The following is a 21,159-nucleotide window of genomic DNA, read 5'->3' as shown; positions in this document are numbered from 1 at the left end:
AAAGCAGATTGAGATCTTACAGGGCTCTCTCTTCTAATTCTTTGTTTCACCGGGCTCCTATTGGGGCTGTAATTGTTTGAGGAGTCATCTGACTCACTGTGGTCTTTAAGATCCTCATATTTTTCGCCCGCCGCTCCCGGCATGTTTCTTTTTGAGGAATAGGATGAATCCATTTTATCAGGTGTATGGGGGCTGTCATCCAAATTAGTTTTCCTTTTAATTTCAGGACGATGATTTAGGTCTCTAGGAGGGGACCTAGACTTAATAGGACTGATGAGGTTTGCTTGGTCTCTGAGTGGCTTATAGCTGCTATAAAGTTTGTTCTGCTTAGCAGTGCTTTGGGATTTTGGTGAGGGTTGTTGCTGAGAACCCACTTTAGTTTTCACGGAACTCATAGTGAATATTGTCAGCTGTATGTCTCAACTTATACAGGGATTTCTGCAGCGCAGTATGAGGTATGTGTGTCTTCCTCAGTGAGAAGCTCAAGTAGGAGGCAGCTTTTTTACAGTCACCCTCTAGGTATTTATGCTATTCTGGTACTAGATAGCCTGGTGTGGAAGCCGCCTCTGTTGCTGCCCTTTTAGCGGCTATGCTAGGCTCAATGTCACTTTTGTGTGTGTCAGTAGAGGAAGGAGGGGAAAAGCCTCCAATTAGGCGCTGTGTCGCCTTGGAACACTGAGGTGTTAGAAAACACCGGTGCGACGTAAATGGATCTCTGGAGCGATGTAAAGCGCTTGAGCGCGACGCTGCAGATATGTCTTTATGAGGAGTCTGTTAGCCGAGTGCTGGGACCAGGAGGAGGGGCTCTAACCTCCAGTTTAGAAACCACTGGTGATGACTGTGTCTCTAAACTGGCACAGACTGTTTGTCAGGTGCTCAGGATAAGTTGACAATTGCGCCTTGTCCCCAAAAGAATGTGATTGTAATACCGGTATAACCGGTGTGGGAGCCGCCGCTCTTATTGTATTTTAGAGCGGCTTTGATATGGCTCAATGGCACTTATATGTGTGCCTGTAGGAGAGGGGGATTCCTGTTACTAAGCGGTGGTGATATAGTAGATAGGGTGCAGAGACATCAAAGCCAGTTATAGCTGGTACAGCGTGGCAACTGATAGTGTGCAGGTGATCTGCACCTCGAGTGCTGTGACCGGGGGCTCTAACCTCCTGTATATGGAGGCTCCGGTACTCACTGCGGCTCCGTACGGGTGCTCGCCCCACTCCTGATGTCGCTCTGGAGTTGGGGGACTTCTGGTAAGGTCTCCTGCCTCTTCCTTTGAAGACCGTGCTGTCCCCGATCTTCAGCCGCTTCACCGTGCCAGGACGCGGCACGGACTTAGTGGCTCTTTGAGCTCCGCTCTGTGCCGCCGGTCACAATGGAGAGAGTGAGGGAGGCGTCGCTAGCTGCAGCGCCCGTCGTCCTCTGTGCTTGAGGGCTCCGGTGCGGCAGCGGGCTGTCAGGGCTTCTTGCTCCGTTCGGAGCTCTGTTACTTTTCTCCTCCTCGCTGTATCTGGCCGCGGCACGGGCCGCGAGGATTCAAGATAGCCGCGCCGTCAGTCCCAGCGCAGGCAGGGAGGGAGGTGTAACTCACCGCCGCGCCTGATTCCTCCCGCACCAGAAGGCTCCAGCGTGGCGGGGGTCCAGCAGGGCTTCTCGCTCCAGTCGGAGCCTCAGGATCTCCGGAGCGTTGCTTTTTTCGGCCGCTTCACCGCACCTGGCCGCGGCGCGGGCTGGGAGGCCCTTGATCTCCTGCTTGCCGCCGCCGAGCGCTGTGAAGAGGGGAGGGAGACGCTTCTGCAGCGGCTGTCTCACCTCGGTCTCGGCGGTCCCGGTGCCAGGGGAAGGGGTCCGATAGAGCTGCTTGTGCCTCCTCAGTTCTGGGTATGCTTTACTGGGTATAGGGCAGCGTTGTTTTCGCTGCAGCCGGCCTGCTGAGAAAATCTAGGTCCCGGCCTCGATGTTGTTCTGTAGGCCTCGGCTTCCAAAGTCCACAAAAGTGAAAAATGAACGTCCCAAATGGGGCTAGACTATGTCTTGGGTCAATCCCATATATTTTAGGGGCTGGATGGCTTGATATAAGTCGATTGTTAGTTGGATTGGGATGATTGTCTCTGGAGCTCCTGAAATCACATCCTCATGCTTCAGGCTCTAGACACGCCCCACATGCATCATTTGGATGAATAAGGTGCAAAAGACGTCAATGAGTGCCACAAGACAAAAAGAAGAGTCACTTAAAACCACCCACAAAGGATAAATTGGGCTGTGAGTTTTTTTGTGAGGGGAACATGCAGGGCTCATCAAATACCAGAAACCATGTAACCAGCCTACTGAAGAGGACTCCAATTTTTTCCTATTGCGATGAGTAGGCATTTCTCTGCCTTCTATAAAAATGTTTCCACCTACCACATATAACCAACTGGCTCTATTACCAACTGGCTCCTCAATTCTACATGACTTTTATCACTGATGTATTTTTCTACATTCCATTTGTATCATTTATTAAACCCCTTATTAAAATATATGGATTCCTATTTACATTTGTAATTCCAGGGTTGCATCTAATTTATTATCATACACTTGAAATTACATTTCAAGACATTTTATTTGCTCAGCTGTTAATAACAGCGAAGGCTTTTTTTCATGTAATATTTAAATATCTTCTGTAAAAAAAAAAGTAATAACAGTTCTTATTAGCATGCAGGGTGTCTGGCACCTTTTTTTTTTACCCTTCTTTTACTTACAGTGCATAAATATGAAGCGTAACTCTTATTTGTACAATAAGCAGCTTCCATAATGGGTGATATCAATCTTAGATTATGAGGTTTGGAGATAAGCCTAAACATGTTATTTTTATAACCTTAATAATTTGTTTTTAGGAATGCACATTGTAACTTTTGCTCAGTAACATTAGACCCATTGCCTGTTAGTAGGATGTCAACTGGAAAGAACCTTTAGCATTCTTGAAAGTGTCAGATCATTTTCAGTATAAGGACCAACCAATCTTTAGATTTTCAATACACACTTTAATGGGAATCTGTCATCCCAAAATGCTATTAACCTGCAAATATGGGGTCAATCCGCATGTTTATATCGCTCTAAATCCCTGTGGATGTCACACTGAAAGCCTGGCAGCTAGGACAAAATGTACTTTATTCTAGCCGGCATCCCCTGGCTTTCAGTCACAGAGGCGCGGCTTCATGTGAACAACAAAGAACAAAATACATATTTCAAATATTTGGGTGATCCCTGCTTGTATGCATGTAGTTTTTTTTTCTTTGTTGCTCACATGTCTTTCCTTGACATGTATCAGGAGATCCCTGTATAATTATATTTTTGGTTGATGGTGCCCACTTATATTTGTTTATATTGTTTATATGGTACGCATATTCATTACTTTTATGAGCGGTACCATGTGATAGCTCAGCACTGGAAGGATCTGCCGGCCTGGGACGACGGAGAAGCAGAGACGCGCCAGGATGGGGTGAGTAGGATGGGGAGGGAGAGCCATGCGATATTCACCTGTCCCCGTTCCACCGCCGCGCTGTGTCTTCCGGGTCCTCAGGCTGTGACGTTCAGGTCAGAGGGCGCGATGACGTGGATAGTGCGCGCCCTCTGCCTGAACAGTCACAGCCAGAGGACCCGGAAGACACAGCAGTGCGTGGTGGTGGAACGGGGACAGGTGAATATCGCAAGTTCCGAGGGACTGAGCCAGCGGTGACTCTGGCACCTAGCCCCCATAGTGCACCGGTGTCCCCTCCTGCTCAGGCCCCCGGCACTCGACGCCCAGCGATGAGAGGTATGTCATTTTCTTTTAATCGCAGTAGCAGCAGCATACAGGGCATATTATGCTAAGGAGCATCTTATAGTGGCCATCAACCTTTCTGGAGCAGCATATGGGGCATATTATGCTATGGATCATCTTATGGGGCCATCAACCTTTATGGAGCAGCATGTGCGGCATATTATGCTATGGATCATCTTATGGGGCCATCAACCTTTATGGAACAGCATAAGGGGCATATTATGCTATTGAGCATCTTACAGGGCCATCAACCTTTATGGAGCAGCATGTGGGGCATATTATTCTATGGAGCATCTTATAGGGCCATCAACCTTTATGGAGCAGCATATGGGGAATATTATTCTATGGAGCATCTTATGGGGCCATCATTTACATTTGTGCAGCATTATACGGGGCATATTTTAATATGGAGCATCTTATGGGGCCATTATAAACCCTTGTGCAGCATTATATGGGGCATATTTTTGTATGGAGCATCTTATGGGGCCCATCATGAACTTTATGGAGCATTATATGGAGCGTATTTTGTATGGAGCATCTTATGGGGCCCATCATGAACTATATGGAGCATTACATGGGGCATATTTTGTATGAAGCAACTTATGGGGCTCCTAATTCAATATGGATATTCAAAAACATTTAACCTACTGATATCTCAATCAATTTTACTTTTATTGGTATCGATTTTTATTTTTGAAATTTACCAGTAGCTGTTGCATTTCCCACCCTAGGCTTATAGTCGAGTCATTAAGTTTTCCCAGTTTTTTGTGGCAAAATTAGTGGCCTCGGCTTATACTCGGGTCAGCTTATACCAAACATATACAGTACCTATCCGGTATTGCTGCGGGGTCTCTTCGGGCTGGAGGCTGGGACATGAATCCTCCGTTGGAAATGGCGCATGTGAATAGCGCACTTCAGGCGCCATTTTGTAAGTTACGCATCTGGGGATGAGGATTGTGGCCGAGGAGGGTAGTGGCACCAGAATCGGTGCCTGCACAGTCCGCGCTTTTCTGTGCCACTTTTATATACTGACTCTACGCATAAAATACATCAGTGGAGCAATCCAGCCACTTAACAAAAGCACAAGAAACAAGAGCCATCAAAATATCTGCACACCACCAAAGTTATGATAAAAATAATATAAGCTTTATTGGGAACATAATTAAAAACATCTAAAATCACACATAACCTCCGTGCAGATGCCCCTGTGAACACTGTATGCCAAAATATACATAGATATATAAACGTATGAAATCTTACAGACGTGTCCCTGCCCTCTGCACTTAATATTATTAATGTAACTATATATAGTCAAAATTTGGAATGAACACGCTGTATACAACCATATAACAACAATTATGCACACAGTCAAGTATAATACAAGCCACACAGCATGCAAATAGCATGCAACACCCCACCACAATATGCAGCTTCCAGCAAAAAAACCTATGGACCCAGAGGAGCAGATAAAATAAACTGCCCTAGATATCCAGAGAAAGGGACAGGGGAGGATGTCCAAATATATACCCTGAAACACCCTGCATAGTCTGATCCTAGGAGTGGTCAAAAGGTGAAAATAGTGCTGGAGAAAGCACCATAGGATAAATCCTGCTGCAGGAGGCTGTGAGGCTGAATAGTCACAGGGCAAATGCGACCGGAGGAGAAGCCCAACGCGTGTCGCTGTTCTAGGACAGCTTCGTCAGGGGAAGTAGTGCAAATACCCCCAATAGCGCTTAAATACCTTATAATCAATTGTGTGGTCAGGTCAGGTGTGGCTGGCAGAGCATGGGGGCCGGAAAACCGGAAGTGACTCACCAGGAAGAAGGGAAAATGAAAGTGTCCTGAATAACACACTGAGCATGTGCAAATGGAAGGTCAAAACAGCAGAATGGATACAGGCAAAAAGCCTGAAGAAACGTAAGTGTTTATGACAGCGCAGCTCCCGGGAGCAGATGTGGTGACAGTCCTGCAATGCATGACTGTCAGCACATCTATGGGCACAAGAGAGGAAGCATACTTGTACAGTCCATAGAGAGAGGCAGCAAGTACACAGCAAGGAAGAAAAAGCAGAACCAATCCTATAAGATTAATATAGAACCAGAAGATTAAATCCTGAAAAATTTTTTTTTTTTTTTTTTTTTTATGATTATGTACATATATATACCAATAAATAAGCTCATATATGAGTCATAGTGTTATAACATGAAACATATACATATACATATATATATATACACATACATACACACACACATATACATACATACATACATACATACACGCATTCCGGTGTGCAGACTTCACTAGAACATACAGTACATAGAAGACAGAATTAAATACCATCAAACTATGCTGAATCAGATTAATTCATCAATATATATACAGCACCCTCACAATACATATGGATAAAACTTCCATGATATGATATTACACAGGATTACAGGCGGATACTTCAATTGTCCTGTTATGTAGTATATGGTCCAATGGGGAAGGAGAAGAATTAGATCCCTCTCCCCTCCCCCCATATAATGTTCCATTTAGGTCCAGAGTCTTTTCCTCTTCTCCGAAGTTTTGTAAATGAAAAAACATAAATTCTTCTCCAGACCTCCATATCACAACCAGAGGGAGTCGATGCCACTCAATATGCTGTTCGGGAAATGCATAACTCTATTCCAAACGTCCACCACGTTCACCACGTCCACCATGAAATCCTGAAGAAGAATAGCCGAGTTATCCCAAAAAACCTGTAAAAAGGAGGTCCTCGTTAATTCCATGGGGCGCCATAGAGTGGAGCTGGTAGATCCAACGGGATTCTACCTGTAGCAATTTCTTATGCAATGTGCCACCCCTATCGGAGGTCCTCAGATGTTCCAAACCAATGACTCTAGTATTGGTATAACTCCCAGCATGATGAGTCAAGTAATGAGCCGCCACCGTAGTAAGGGTCTTACCTTTGCGTCTATCAGCCACCGCTGTATTGATCGTGGAAAAATGTCCCTGAATCCTCCGGCGCAGCTCCTGTGTGGTCTGGCCTACATAGACACGAGGGCAAGTACATATGATGGCATAGATAACATTAGATGTTTTGCAATTAATGTAGGACTTTAATCTATGTGGCGTCTGATCTGTTGGGTTAATAAAGGAATCTCGCGTGGGGTGCATATATGTACATACCGTGCAATTCCCGCACGGAAAAGAACCTTTCAGGACAATACCACGATTCAATTTATGAGTGGGCCTAGAATAATGGCTCCTCGTAAGTATGTCCCTAAAATTGGGAGCCCTTTTTGCGGTCACTAAGGGTCGTGGGCTGATCACCTGCGCTGTTTGCGTGTCAGCAGTCAGGATTCTCCAGTGATTGTTCAGGATGTCCCTTACCTGGTTCCACTGAGTATGGTGTCCGGTAATGAAGCGCACAAATTTGTCCGTTTCCTTCTTTGTAGGGACCAGTAAGGTGTCCTGTGTCTGTATTTTTGCTCTCTGATAGGCCCGAGAGATACATTTCTTGGGGTAATTCCTCCTCCTAAATCTCTCCGTAAGATCATGGGCTTCCCTACGAAAATCCTCGTCATCGGTACAATTTCGTCGTGCCCTGAGGAATTGTCCCCTCGGAATGCCATCCCTCGTATGTTTTGGATGGAAGCTACGATACTCCAACAGACTATTAACCGCTGTGGGCTTGCGATAGAGACAAGTAGATAATTTGCCATTCTGACATTTAACCTCAAGATCCAGAAATTGCACTGCAACAGAAGAAAACTGGTGAGTCAAAAAAATATTAAAAGGATTATGGTTGAGGACGTCCAGAAATTCCAGACATTCCTCAATAGAGCCTGACCAAATAAAGAAAATGTCGTCTATGAATCGCGACCAATGCCGTACCTTATTGATGAAGAAATTAGAGACATAGACGACAGTGTGCTCCCACCACCCTAAAAAAAGGTTAGCAAAAGCTGGGGCGCAGCGCGCTCCCATTGCCACGCCTGATGTTTGAATATAGAAGGTTCTGTCAAATAAGAAAAAATTGTGTCTCAAAACAAAATCTAATAAATCAATAATGAAGGAGTCATGCATTCTGTCAGAATTGGTTTGTTGATCGAGGAAAAACATGATTGCCTGTAGGCCATCATCGTGACTGATATTCGAATAAAGGGATTCCACGTCACAGGTAACCATAATCTCCCCTGATGATAAATCCAACCCTTTGTATATGCTGATAAAGTGTGAGGAGTCCCTAATGTGAGAAGGCAATTTAAGCACAAATGGCTGTAGAAAAAAATCAATGTAAATACACGCCTTCTCACACAGACTCCCAATACTAGACACGATAGGTCGGCCTGGGGGTTTATTCAAATCTTTGTGAACCTTGGGTAGCATATAGAACGTAGATGTAGTTGGTTCCTCTACCCAAATAAAGTCCCGTTCCTGAACACTGATAACCCCCAGTTCAAAAGCCCTATCCAAGAGAGCTCTCAATTTCGTAGAGAAAACCCCCGTAGGATTGGAGGGGAGTCTTCGATAAAAATGCTGGTTACCAAGTTGTCTACTTGCTTCCTCGAGATACAAGCTATGGGGCCACAGGACAACATTACCCCCCTTGTCCGCCTCCCTGATCAAGAATTCTTTATTTGACCGTAGGTCAGATAGAGCCCGTCGTTCCTGAGTAGTCAAATTAGGCATGAGGCCTATCCTAGGGGGGAGTGCTTCAATATCTTGTTTGACCATCTCGAAGAAGATTTTGACAGCTGGTATAGTGGACAGGGGTGGACACACAGTGGATTTGTTCTTGTGAGGAAAATTACGCCTACCTGTGTTAGATTCACCCTCTTGTAGGAGCTCCATCAGATCTTGAAAAACTCCATGTTCAATCTGATCAAGAGAGGAAATCGCCTGTGGTTGTATGTGCAAAACCTGGAGGACGATTTTCCTACAGAATAAGAAAAGATCCTTGATCAAAGTGAAATTATCAGCCCGTTGTGCCGGCGAGAAAGTCAGACCCCTGCTTAATACTGCAGTTTCAATAGGTGTTAGTTGGTGTTGAGACAAGTTGACAATCTGCAATGAATCATGTTTAACCCGAACATCAGACTCACCATCACTGTTGGTTGATGACGGGATCACTTGCGTTGTTTCATCCGTTTGTTGTGATATGGAGGTCTGTATCCCCTGTTCCTGGTGATCCGAGTGGTTAGGTCTATGTCTCCTATGCCCACGCCTAGTCCTGGTCCTGGTTCTGTGTCGCTTTCCGCCGAGGACAAAAAATCACTCGAAGACGGACCCTCAGTGGTTGTGATGTTACGGGAGGAATTTGTTGGACCTTGTCTGGTTTTAATACCTCGACGTTGATTGCCTTGATGTCCCCACTTATAGGCCATATGTTGATCGAAGTCCAATTTATCCCTCAAAAATTTTGCTCTTTTTTTATCCATAATCTCCTTGTCATACTTGTCCAATCCCTCTTTAAGTTTGATTTTAAAGGGCTGGATTTGTGAGACCTCATCAAATTTACTGAGACCATTTTCCAAATCCCTGATTTCTGTCTTTACCTGCACCAAGAGTTCCCTATCATGTGCAATAAGCATGTTGATTAGAATTTGTGAACAGCGGAGTAACCCCTCCTCCCATGTAGTGCGAAAAGTCACCGAGGGTTCCCATGCTGGAAAAATAGGTATCCTCAAACCTCTAGGTACTAAATTCAATTTCAAGTATTCCTCCAAACACCGAATGTTCCATAATAATCTAATTCCATGTTTTTGTGCTGCCATAAGATCCACAGATAAACGCGCAAAATGAGAATCTGGACAGTTACCAATAGTGTCCACAAATGCCGCAGAGGCTGAGGCCTTCCACGCCGCTTCCCTCGCCTCCCAATCCATACCACCCACAAGGGACCAAATAACCACACAATATATATTTTATATCAATAGATCCTCACAAATATGAGGAAATAGGCTACAGTAAGCCGTGTGCTGCCAAGCAAAAGAAAAAACACCACTGGGTGTTTAAAAAACCTGTAACATATGGGATAGCTGACGCACCACTGCAATATGCAGATATAATATATAAAGGGGGTGCAAGACTGATGGCTAATAATGCAAACTAACAAAAGCACAAGAAACAAGAGCCATCAAAATATCTGCACACCACCAAAGTTATGATAAAAATAATATAAGCTTTATTGGGAACATAATTAAAAACATCTAAAATCACACATAACCTCCGTGCAGATGCCCCTGTGAACACTGTATGCCAAAATATACATAGATATATAAACGTATGAAATCTTACAGACGTGTCCCTGCCCTCTGCACTTAATATTATTAATGTAACTATATATAGTCAAAATTTGGAATGAACACGCTGTATACAACCATATAACAACAATTATGCACACAGTCAAGTATAATACAAGCCACACAGCATGCAAATAGCATGCAACACCCCACCACAATATGCAGCTTCCAGCAAAAAAACCTATGGACCCAGAGGAGCAGATAAAATAAACTGCCCTAGATATCCAGAGAAAGGGACAGGGGAGGATGTCCAAATATATACCCTGAAACACCCTGCATAGTCTGATCCTAGGAGTGGTCAAAAGGTGAAAATAGTGCTGGAGAAAGCACCATAGGATAAATCCTGCTGCAGGAGGCTGTGAGGCTGAATAGTCACAGGGCAAATGCGACCGGAGGAGAAGCCCAACGCGTGTCGCTGTTCTAGGACAGCTTCGTCAGGGGAAGTAGTGCAAATACCCCCAATAGCGCTTAAATACCTTATAATCAATTGTGTGGTCAGGTCAGGTGTGGCTGGCAGAGCATGGGGGCCGGAAAACCGGAAGTGACTCACCAGGAAGAAGGGAAAATGAAAGTGTCCTGAATAACACACTGAGCATGTGCAAATGGAAGGTCAAAACAGCAGAATGGATACAGGCAAAAAGCCTGAAGAAACGTAAGTGTTTATGACAGCGCAGCTCCCGGGAGCAGATGTGGTGACAGTCCTGCAATGCATGACTGTCAGCACATCTATGGGCACAAGAGAGGAAGCATACTTGTACAGTCCATAGAGAGAGGCAGCAAGTACACAGCAAGGAAGAAAAAGCAGAACCAATCCTATAAGATTAATATAGAACCAGAAGATTAAATCCTGAAAAATTTTTTTTTTTTTTTTTTTTTTTATGATTATGTACATATATATACCAATAAATAAGCTCATATATGAGTCATAGTGTTATAACATGAAACATATACATATACATATATATATATACACATACATACACACACACATATACATACATACATACATACATACACGCATTCCGGTGTGCAGACTTCACTAGAACATACAGTACATAGAAGACAGAATTAAATACCATCAAACTATGCTGAATCAGATTAATTCATCAATATATATACAGCACCCTCACAATACATATGGATAAAACTTCCATGATATGATATTACACAGGATTACAGGCGGATACTTCAATTGTCCTGTTATGTAGTATATGGTCCAATGGGGAAGGAGAAGAATTAGATCCCTCTCCCCTCCCCCCATATAATGTTCCATTTAGGTCCAGAGTCTTTTCCTCTTCTCCGAAGTTTTGTAAATGAAAAAACATAAATTCTTCTCCAGACCTCCATATCACAACCAGAGGGAGTCGATGCCACTCAATATGCTGTTCGGGAAATGCATAACTCTATTCCAAACGTCCACCACGTTCACCACGTCCACCATGAAATCCTGAAGAAGAATAGCCGAGTTATCCCAAAAAACCTGTAAAAAGGAGGTCCTCGTTAATTCCATGGGGCGCCATAGAGTGGAGCTGGTAGATCCAACGGGATTCTACCTGTAGCAATTTCTTATGCAATGTGCCACCCCTATCGGAGGTCCTCAGATGTTCCAAACCAATGACTCTAGTATTGGTATAACTCCCAGCATGATGAGTCAAGTAATGAGCCGCCACCGTAGTAAGGGTCTTACCTTTGCGTCTATCAGCCACCGCTGTATTGATCGTGGAAAAATGTCCCTGAATCCTCCGGCGCAGCTCCTGTGTGGTCTGGCCTACATAGACACGAGGGCAAGTACATATGATGGCATAGATAACATTAGATGTTTTGCAATTAATGTAGGACTTTAATCTATGTGGCGTCTGATCTGTTGGGTTAATAAAGGAATCTCGCGTGGGGTGCATATATGTACATACCGTGCAATTCCCGCACGGAAAAGAACCTTTCAGGACAATACCACGATTCAATTTATGAGTGGGCCTAGAATAATGGCTCCTCGTAAGTATGTCCCTAAAATTGGGAGCCCTTTTTGCGGTCACTAAGGGTCGTGGGCTGATCACCTGCGCTGTTTGCGTGTCAGCAGTCAGGATTCTCCAGTGATTGTTCAGGATGTCCCTTACCTGGTTCCACTGAGTATGGTATCCGGTAATGAAGCGCACAAATTTGTCCGTTTCCTTCTTTGTAGGGACCAGTAAGGTGTCCTGTGTCTGTATTTTTGCTCTCTGATAGGCCCGAGAGATACATTTCTTGGGGTAATTCCTCCTCCTAAATCTCTCCGTAAGATCATGGGCTTCCCTACGAAAATCCTCGTCATCGGTACAATTTCGTCGTGCCCTGAGGAATTGTCCCCTCGGAATGCCATCCCTCGTATGTTTTGGATGGAAGCTACGATACTCCAACAGACTATTAACCGCTGTGGGCTTGCGATAGAGACAAGTAGATAATTTGCCATTCTGACATTTAACCTCAAGATCCAGAAATTGCACTGCAACAGAAGAAAACTGGTGAGTCAAAAAAATATTAAAAGGATTATGGTTGAGGACGTCCAGAAATTCCAGACATTCCTCAATAGAGCCTGACCAAATAAAGAAAATGTCGTCTATGAATCGCGACCAATGCCGTACCTTATTGATGAAGAAATTAGAGACATAGACGACAGTGTGCTCCCACCACCCTAAAAAAAGGTTAGCAAAAGCTGGGGCGCAGCGCGCTCCCATTGCCACGCCTGATGTTTGAATATAGAAGGTTCTGTCAAATAAGAAAAAATTGTGTCTCAAAACAAAATCTAATAAATCAATAATGAAGGAGTCATGCATTCTGTCAGAATTGGTTTGTTGATCGAGGAAAAACATGATTGCCTGTAGGCCATCATCGTGACTGATATTCGAATAAAGGGATTCCACGTCACAGGTAACCATAATCTCCCCTGATGATAAATCCAACCCTTTGTATATGCTGATAAAGTGTGAGGAGTCCCTAATGTGAGAAGGCAATTTAAGCACAAATGGCTGTAGAAAAAAATCAATGTAAATACACGCCTTCTCACACAGACTCCCAATACTAGACACGATAGGTCGGCCTGGGGGTTTATTCAAATCTTTGTGAACCTTGGGTAGCATATAGAACGTAGATGTAGTTGGTTCCTCTACCCAAATAAAGTCCCGTTCCTGAACACTGATAACCCCCAGTTCAAAAGCCCTATCCAAGAGAGCTCTCAATTTCGTAGAGAAAACCCCCGTAGGATTGGAGGGGAGTCTTCGATAAAAATGCTGGTTACCAAGTTGTCTACTTGCTTCCTCGAGATACAAGCTATGGGGCCACAGGACAACATTACCCCCCTTGTCCGCCTCCCTGATCAAGAATTCTTTATTTGACCGTAGGTCAGATAGAGCCCGTCGTTCCTGAGTAGTCAAATTAGGCATGAGGCCTATCCTAGGGGGGAGTGCTTCAATATCTTGTTTGACCATCTCGAAGAAGATTTTGACAGCTGGTATAGTGGACAGGGGTGGACACACAGTGGATTTGTTCTTGTGAGGAAAATTACGCCTACCTGTGTTAGATTCACCCTCTTGTAGGAGCTCCATCAGATCTTGAAAAACTCCATGTTCAATCTGATCAAGAGAGGAAATCGCCTGTGGTTGTATGTGCAAAACCTGGAGGACGATTTTCCTACAGAATAAGAAAAGATCCTTGATCAAAGTGAAATTATCAGCCCGTTGTGCCGGCGAGAAAGTCAGACCCCTGCTTAATACTGCAGTTTCAATAGGTGTTAGTTGGTGTTGAGACAAGTTGACAATCTGCAATGAATCATGTTTAACCCGAACATCAGACTCACCATCACTGTTGGTTGATGACGGGATCACTTGCGTTGTTTCATCCGTTTGTTGTGATATGGAGGTCTGTATCCCCTGTTCCTGGTGATCCGAGTGGTTAGGTCTATGTCTCCTATGCCCACGCCTAGTCCTGGTCCTGGTTCTGTGTCGCTTTCCGCCGAGGACAAAAAATCACTCGAAGACGGACCCTCAGTGGTTGTGATGTTACGGGAGGAATTTGTTGGACCTTGTCTGGTTTTAATACCTCGACGTTGATTGCCTTGATGTCCCCACTTATAGGCCATATGTTGATCGAAGTCCAATTTATCCCTCAAAAATTTTGCTCTTTTTTTATCCATAATCTCCTTGTCATACTTGTCCAATCCCTCTTTAAGTTTGATTTTAAAGGGCTGGATTTGTGAGACCTCATCAAATTTACTGAGACCATTTTCCAAATCCCTGATTTCTGTCTTTACCTGCACCAAGAGTTCCCTATCATGTGCAATAAGCATGTTGATTAGAATTTGTGAACAGCGGAGTAACCCCTCCTCCCATGTAGTGCGAAAAGTCACCGAGGGTTCCCATGCTGGAAAAATAGGTATCCTCAAACCTCTAGGTACTAAATTCAATTTCAAGTATTCCTCCAAACACCGAATGTTCCATAATAATCTAATTCCATGTTTTTGTGCTGCCATAAGATCCACAGATAAACGCGCAAAATGAGAATCTGGACAGTTACCAATAGTGTCCACAAATGCCGCAGAGGCTGAGGCCTTCCACGCCGCTTCCCTCGCCTCCCAATCCATACCACCCACAAGGGACCAAATAACCACACAATATATATTTTATATCAATAGATCCTCACAAATATGAGGAAATAGGCTACAGTAAGCCGTGTGCTGCCAAGCAAAAGAAAAAACACCACTGGGTGTTTAAAAAACCTGTAACATATGGGATAGCTGACGCACCACTGCAATATGCAGATATAATATATAAAGGGGGTGCAAGACTGATGGCTAATAATGCAAACTAACAAAAGCACAAGAAACAAGAGCCATCAAAATATCTGCACACCACCAAAGTTATGATAAAAATAATATAAGCTTTATTGGGAACATAATTAAAAACATCTAAAATCACACATAACCTCCGTGCAGATGCCCCTGTGAACACTGTATGCCAAAATATACATAGATATATAAACGTATGAAATCTTACAGACGTGTCCCTGCCCTCTGCACTTAATATTATTAATGTAACTATATATAGTCAAAATTTGGAATGAACACGCTGTATACAACCATATAACAACAATTATGCACACAGTCAAGTATAATACAAGCCACACAGCATGCAAATAGCATGCAACACCCCACCACAATATGCAGCTTCCAGCAAAAAAACCTATGGACCCAGAGGAGCAGATAAAATAAACTGCCCTAGATATCCAGAGAAAGGGACAGGGGAGGATGTCCAAATATATACCCTGAAACACCCTGCATAGTCTGATCCTAGGAGTGGTCAAAAGGTGAAAATAGTGCTGGAGAAAGCACCATAGGATAAATCCTGCTGCAGGAGGCTGTGAGGCTGAATAGTCACAGGGCAAATGCGACCGGAGGAGAAGCCCAACGCGTGTCGCTGTTCTAGGACAGCTTCGTCAGGGGAAGTAGTGCAAATACCCCCAATAGCGCTTAAATACCTTATAATCAATTGTGTGGTCAGGTCAGGTGTGGCTGGCAGAGCATGGGGGCCGGAAAACCGGAAGTGACTCACCAGGAAGAAGGGAAAATGAAAGTGTCCTGAATAACACACTGAGCATGTGCAAATGGAAGGTCAAAACAGCAGAATGGATACAGGCAAAAAGCCTGAAGAAACGTAAGTGTTTATGACAGCGCAGCTCCCGGGAGCAGATGTGGTGACAGTCCTGCAATGCATGACTGTCAGCACATCTATGGGCACAAGAGAGGAAGCATACTTGTACAGTCCATAGAGAGAGGCAGCAAGTACACAGCAAGGAAGAAAAAGCAGAACCAATCCTATAAGATTAATATAGAACCAGAAGATTAAATCCTGAAAAATTTTTTTTTTTTTTTTTTTTTTATGATTATGTACATATATATACCAATAAATAAGCTCATATATGAGTCATAGTGTTATAACATGAAACATATACATATACATATATATATATACACATACATACACACACACATATACATACATACATACATACATACACGCATTCCGGTGTGCAGACTTCACTAGAACATACAGTACATAGAAGACAGAATTAAATACCATCAAACTATGCTGAATCAGATTAATTCATCAATATATATACAGCACCCTCACAATACATATGGATAAAACTTCCATGATATGATATTACACAGGATTACAGGCGGATACTTCAATTGTCCTGTTATGTAGTATATGGTCCAATGGGGAAGGAGAAGAATTAGATCCCTCTCCCCTCCCCCCATATAATGTTCCATTTAGGTCCAGAGTCTTTTCCTCTTCTCCGAAGTTTTGTAAATGAAAAAACATAAATTCTTCTCCAGACCTCCATATCACAACCAGAGGGAGTCGATGCCACTCAATATGCTGTTCGGGAAATGCATAACTCTATTCCAAACGTCCACCACGTTCACCACGTCCACCATGAAATCCTGAAGAAGAATAGCCGAGTTATCCCAAAAAACCTGTAAAAAGGAGGTCCTCGTTAATTCCATGGGGCGCCATAGAGTGGAGCTGGTAGATCCAACGGGATTCTACCTGTAGCAATTTCTTATGCAATGTGCCACCCCTATCGGAGGTCCTCAGATGTTCCAAACCAATGACTCTAGTATTGGTATAACTCCCAGCATGATGAGTCAAGTAATGAGCCGCCACCGTAGTAAGGGTCTTACCTTTGCGTCTATCAGCCACCGCTGTATTGATCGTGGAAAAATGTCCCTGAATCCTCCGGCGCAGCTCCTGTGTGGTCTGGCCTACATAGACACGAGGGCAAGTACATATGATGGCATAGATAACATTAGATGTTTTGCAATTAATGTAGGACTTTAATCTATGTGGCGTCTGATCTGTTGGGTTAATAAAGGAATCTCGCGTGGGGTGCATATATGTACATACCGTGCAATTCCCGCACGGAAAAGAACCTTTCAGGACAATACCACGATTCAATTTATGAGTGGGCCTAGAATAATGGCTCCTCGTAAGTATGTCCCTAAAATTGGGAGCCCTTTTTGCGGTCACTAAGGGTCGTGGGCTGATCACCTGCGCTGTTTGCGTGTCAGCAGTCAGGATTCTCCAGTGATTGTTCAGGATGTCCCTTACCTGGTTCCACTGAGTATGGTATCCGGTAATGAAGCGCACAAATTTGTCCGTTTCCTTCTTTGTAGGGACCAGTAAGGTGTCCTGTGTCTGTATTTTTGCTCTCTGATAGGCCCGAGAGATACATTTCTTGGGGTAATTCCTCCTCCTAAATCTCTCCGTAAGATCATGGGCTTCCCTACGAAAATCCTCGTCATCGGTACAATTTCGTCGTGCCCTGAGGAATTGTCCCCTCGGAATGCCATCCCTCGTATGTTTTGGATGGAAGCTACGATACTCCAACAGACTATTAACCGCTGTGGGCTTGCGATAGAGACAAGTAGATAATTTGCCATTCTGACATTTAACCTCAAGATCCAGAAATTGCACTGCAACAGAAGAAAACTGGTGAGTCAAAAAAATATTAAAAGGATTATGGTTGAGGACGTCCAGAAATTCCAGACATTCCTCAATAGAGCCTGACCAAATAAAGAAAATGTCGTCTATGAATCGCGACCAATGCCGTACCTTATTGATGAAGAAATTAGAGACATAGACGACAGTGTGCTCCCACCACCCTAAAAAAAGGTTAGCAAAAGCTGGGGCGCAGCGCGCTCCCATTGCCACGCCTGATGTTTGAATATAGAAGGTTCTGTCAAATAAGAAAAAATTGTGTCTCAAAACAAAATCTAATAAATCAATAATGAAGGAGTCATGCATTCTGTCAGAATTGGTTTGTTGATCGAGGAAAAACATGATTGCCTGTAGGCCATCATCGTGACTGATATTCGAATAAAGGGATTCCACGTCACAGGTAACCATAATCTCCCCTGATGATAAATCCAACCCTTTGTATATGCTGATAAAGTGTGAGGAGTCCCTAATGTGAGAAGGCAATTTAAGCACAAATGGCTGTAGAAAAAAATCAATGTAAATACACGCCTTCTCACACAGACTCCCAATACTAGACACGATAGGTCGGCCTGGGGGTTTATTCAAATCTTTGTGAACCTTGGGTAGCATATAGAACGTAGATGTAGTTGGTTCCTCTACCCAAATAAAGTCCCGTTCCTGAACACTGATAACCCCCAGTTCAAAAGCCCTATCCAAGAGAGCTCTCAATTTCGTAGAGAAAACCCCCGTAGGATTGGAGGGGAGTCTTCGATAAAAATGCTGGTTACCAAGTTGTCTACTTGCTTCCTCGAGATACAAGCTATGGGGCCACAGGACAACATTACCCCCCTTGTCCGCCTCCCTGATCAAGAATTCTTTATTTGACCGTAGGTCAGATAGAGCCCGTCGTTCCTGAGTAGTCAAATTAGGCATGAGGCCTATCCTAGGGGGGAGTGCTTCAATATCTTGTTTGACCATCTCGAAGAAGATTTTGACAGCTGGTATAGTGGACAGGGGTGGACACACAGTGGATTTGTTCTTGTGAGGAAAATTACGCCTACCTGTGTTAGATTCACCCTCTTGTAGGAGCTCCATCAGATCTTGAAAAACTCCATGTTCAATCTGATCAAGAGAGGAAATCGCCTGTGGTTGTATGTGCAAAACCTGGAGGACGATTTTCCTACAGAATAAGAAAAGATCCTTGATCAAAGTGAAATTATCAGCCCGTTGTGCCGGCGAGAAAGTCAGACCCCTGCTTAATACTGCAGTTTCAATAGGTGTTAGTTGGTGTTGAGACAAGTTGACAATCTGCAATGAATCATGTTTAACCCGAACATCAGACTCACCATCACTGTTGGTTGATGACGGGATCACTTGCGTTGTTTCATCCGTTTGTTGTGATATGGAGGTCTGTATCCCCTGTTCCTGGTGATCCGAGTGGTTAGGTCTATGTCTCCTATGCCCACGCCTAGTCCTGGTCCTGGTTCTGTGTCGCTTTCCGCCGAGGACAAAAAATCACTCGAAGACGGACCCTCAGTGGTTGTGATGTTACGGGAGGAATTTGTTGGACCTTGTCTGGTTTTAATACCTCGACGTTGATTGCCTTGATGTCCCCACTTATAGGCCATATGTTGATCGAAGTCCAATTTATCCCTCAAAAATTTTGCTCTTTTTTTATCCATAATCTCCTTGTCATACTTGTCCAATCCCTCTTTAAGTTTGATTTTAAAGGGCTGGATTTGTGAGACCTCATCAAATTTACTGAGACCATTTTCCAAATCCCTGATTTCTGTCTTTACCTGCACCAAGAGTTCCCTATCATGTGCAATAAGCATGTTGATTAGAATTTGTGAACAGCGGAGTAACCCCTCCTCCCATGTAGTGCGAAAAGTCACCGAGGGTTCCCATGCTGGAAAAATAGGTATCCTCAAACCTCTAGGTACTAAATTCAATTTCAAGTATTCCTCCAAACACCGAATGTTCCATAATAATCTAATTCCATGTTTTTGTGCTGCCATAAGATCCACAGATAAACGCGCAAAATGAGAATCTGGACAGTTTTTGAGGGATAAATTGGACTTCGATCAACATATGGCCTATAAGTGGGGACATCAAGGCAATCAACGTCGAGGTATTAAAACCAGACAAGGTCCAACAAATTCCTCCCGTAACATCACAACCACTGAGGGTCCGTCTTCGAGTGATTTTTTGTCCTCGGCGGAAAGCGACACAGAACCAGGACCAGGACTAGGCGTGGGCATAGGAGACATAGACCTAACCACTCGGATCACCAGGAACAGGGGATACAGACCTCCATATCACAACAAACGGATGAAACAACGCAAGTGATCCCGTCATCAACCAACAGTGATGGTGAGTCTGATGTTCGGGTTAAACATGATTCATTGCAGATTGTCAACTTGTCTCAACACCAACTAACACCTATTGAAACTGCAGTATTAAGCAGGGGTCTGACTTTCTCGCCGGCACAACGGGCTGATAATTTCACTTTGATCAAGGATCTTTTCTTATTCTGTAGGAAAATCGTCCTCCAGGTTTTGCACATACAACCACAGGCGATTTCCTCTCTTGATCAGATTGAACATGGAGTTTTTCAAGATCTGATGGAGCTCCTACAAGAGGGTGAATCTAACACAGGTAGGCGTAATTTTCCTCACAAGAACAAATCCACTGTGTGTCCACCCCTGTCCACTATACCAGCTGTCAAAATCTTCTTCGAGATGGTCAAACAAGATATTGAAGCACTCCCCCCTAGGATAGGCCTCATGCCTAATTTGACTACTCAGGAACGACGGGCTCTATCTGACCTACGGTCAAATAAAGAATTCTTGATCAGGGAGGCGGACAAGGGGGGTAATGTTGTCCTGTGGCCCCATAGCTTGTATCTCGAGGAAGCAAGTAGACAACTTGGTAACCAGCATTTTTATCGAAGACTCCCCTCCAATCCTACGGGGGTTTTCTCTACGAAATTGAGAGCTCTCTTGGATAGGGCTTTTGAACTGGGGGTTATCAGTGTTCAGGAACGGGACTTTATTTGGGTAGAGGAACCAACTACATCTACGTTCTATATGCTACCCAAGGTTCACAAAGATTTGAATAAACCCCCAGGCCGACCTATCGTGTCTAGTATTGGGAGTCTGTGTGAGAAGGCGTGTATTTACATTGATTTTTTTCTACAGCCATTTGTGCTTAAATTGCCTTCTCACATTAGGGACTCCTCACACTTTATCAGCATATACAAAGGGTTGGATTTATCATCAGGGGAGATTATGGTTACCTGTGACGTGGAATCCCTTTATTCGAATATCAGTCACGATGATGGCCTACAGGCAATCATGTTTTTCCTCGATCAACAAACCAATTCTGACAGAATGCATGACTCCTTCATTATTGATTTATTAGATTTTGTTTTGAGACACAATTTTTTCTTATTTGACAGAACCTTCTATATTCAAACATCAGGCGTGGCAATGGGAGCGCGCTGCGCCCCAGCTTTTGCTAACCTTTTTTTAGGGTGGTGGGAGCACACTGTCGT

The 21,159-nt window shown here is 43.8% G+C and overlaps 2 protein-coding genes across 4 annotated transcripts; both read right to left on the bottom strand.

Annotated features, from left to right (window-relative positions):
* Positions 1-11,440: 11,440 nt before the first annotated feature.
* LOC138670426 (uncharacterized) lies at positions 11,441-15,973 on the bottom strand. 2 transcript variants are annotated; one of them, XM_069757755.1, is made up of 3 exons: positions 12,207-15,973; positions 11,780-11,860; positions 11,441-11,572 (listed from the first exon to the last, which is right to left on the bottom strand). In XM_069757755.1, the coding sequence occupies exons 1-3, from the start codon at positions 13,668-13,670 to the stop codon at positions 11,441-11,443; spliced, it is 1,677 nt and encodes a 558-aa protein (XP_069613856.1). In that variant the 5' UTR covers positions 13,671-15,973. The 2 variants fall into 2 exon arrangements, with proteins under 2 accessions (XP_069613856.1, XP_069613855.1); XM_069757754.1 differs by having other exon boundaries at positions 11,539-11,572; positions 11,780-15,973.
* A 94-nt stretch (positions 15,974-16,067) lies between these two features.
* Positions 16,068-19,641, bottom strand: LOC138670425 (uncharacterized). Of its 2 annotated transcripts, XM_069757753.1 has the most exons (3): positions 17,235-19,641; positions 16,808-16,888; positions 16,068-16,600 (listed from the first exon to the last, which is right to left on the bottom strand). In XM_069757753.1, the coding sequence occupies exons 1-3, from the start codon at positions 18,696-18,698 to the stop codon at positions 16,469-16,471; spliced, it is 1,677 nt and encodes a 558-aa protein (XP_069613854.1). In that variant the 5' UTR covers positions 18,699-19,641; the 3' UTR covers positions 16,068-16,468. The 2 variants fall into 2 exon arrangements, with proteins under 2 accessions (XP_069613854.1, XP_069613853.1); XM_069757752.1 differs by having other exon boundaries at positions 16,567-16,600; positions 16,808-19,641.
* Positions 19,642-21,159: the final 1,518 nt, after the last annotated feature.

Source organism: Ranitomeya imitator, chromosome 3 (genome assembly GCF_032444005.1).
Source record: "Ranitomeya imitator isolate aRanImi1 chromosome 3, aRanImi1.pri, whole genome shotgun sequence".
NCBI classification, from domain to species: domain Eukaryota; kingdom Metazoa; phylum Chordata; class Amphibia; order Anura; family Dendrobatidae; genus Ranitomeya; species Ranitomeya imitator.
This window is presented reverse-complemented; position numbering and strand designations above follow the sequence as displayed.

Coding starts and splice junctions, on each gene's coding strand:
- LOC138670425 (XM_069757752.1), bottom strand. CDS start 18,698: ATGGAGCTCCTACAAGAGGGTGAATCTAACACAGGTAGGCGTAATTTT.
- LOC138670426 (XM_069757754.1), bottom strand. CDS start 13,670: ATGGAGCTCCTACAAGAGGGTGAATCTAACACAGGTAGGCGTAATTTT.